Source organism: Tupaia chinensis, unplaced genomic scaffold, assembly GCF_000334495.1.
Source record: "Tupaia chinensis unplaced genomic scaffold, TupChi_1.0 Scaffold145652_1, whole genome shotgun sequence".
Lineage (NCBI taxonomy): Eukaryota > Metazoa > Chordata > Mammalia > Scandentia > Tupaiidae > Tupaia > Tupaia belangeri.
Window position 1 is genome coordinate 1,597,076 of NW_006205509.1, and position 991 is coordinate 1,598,066.

The 991-nt window shown below is 45.2% G+C and overlaps 1 protein-coding gene across 1 annotated transcript in view; it reads left to right on the forward strand.

The window, feature by feature from the left end:
- CERS5 (ceramide synthase 5) overlaps positions 1-991 on the forward strand; it is a gene marked incomplete at its 5' end in the record, with an annotated part of 64,888 nt that overhangs the window by 36,559 nt on the left and 27,338 nt on the right. Inside the window, 1 exon segment of the mRNA XM_006168231.2 lies at positions 445-495. Within this exon segment, the coding sequence (XP_006168293.2) occupies positions 445-495 (51 nt within the window).

Here is a 991-nt window from a genome sequence, read left to right on the forward strand (position 1 = left end):
AAATCACCCCCCAGGGGGGATGGTCACGCCGCAATCCCTTCTCCTCCATTCTCCTCTTGGGATCTTGGGCACGTACGCACACGCACCCGGCGTGAGTTTTAAGCCACCGGGTCCGGGACGCGAACCGCGGTTGACTACGTGGGAGTCCAGCGACATAGCCATTACGCTAACTGCTGGTTCCCGTGCCTCTATATTTCTTACATCGCAGGTGGTTGTGTTTCCTAAAACTGTCCTAGAGCTTTTTCTGCTCTATTTACCTTGAAGAATTGTGTTTCTATTTGTATTAACACTTTATAGAAGAAAAATTTAGGCATTTTTCTGATCCTTTAGAGATCCCTAAACTGTGTCTTCTCTTTTCTCTGAAAAGGAAGGAGATTAGATGGGGGTGGGTTTTGAAACCAGGTAAGAATCCTGAAGGCTGACCTGAATTATGTTTCCTCTTAGGCACCTTGGTTCTGGGACACCCGGCAGTGCTGGCATAGCTACCCGTATCAGGTAGGAGCTGTTGAGGATAGTAGCCCTGGATGTGTAAGGTGGTGTGCTTAGAGTACAGTGCCAGTTCCAGGACAAATGGCACATTTCCTTGGTATTCTTGAGGTAGTAGGGGCCGAACCCCTCTAAGTCATATATTCATAGCATCTATTTCTGCTTCCCACTCCCACCATAGCAGTGAACTCCAGTGAGCTTTTTGGTCCAGGTATTGGGCTGGAAAGAAAGCCGTTTTCTGGCACTTAATGAGGTGCTGGTTCAGGTGGCCTTTTGTATCAAGGACATCTTGGAATCCACTTAAGAGTGTCTTGGTTCCAATATACACTAGAAAAATGTCAGGGAACTGTTAAAGGGGTGGAAGGGGCAGGCCTGTGTGTGTTTCATCTTGTAAAAAGCACTAATTGTCCAGAATTCTAGACAGACTGATTTGATTGTGCCATAATATCTATTAATTAACCTATTTCATCTCTAAAAGATGAGAACAGAAGATATATATATATAT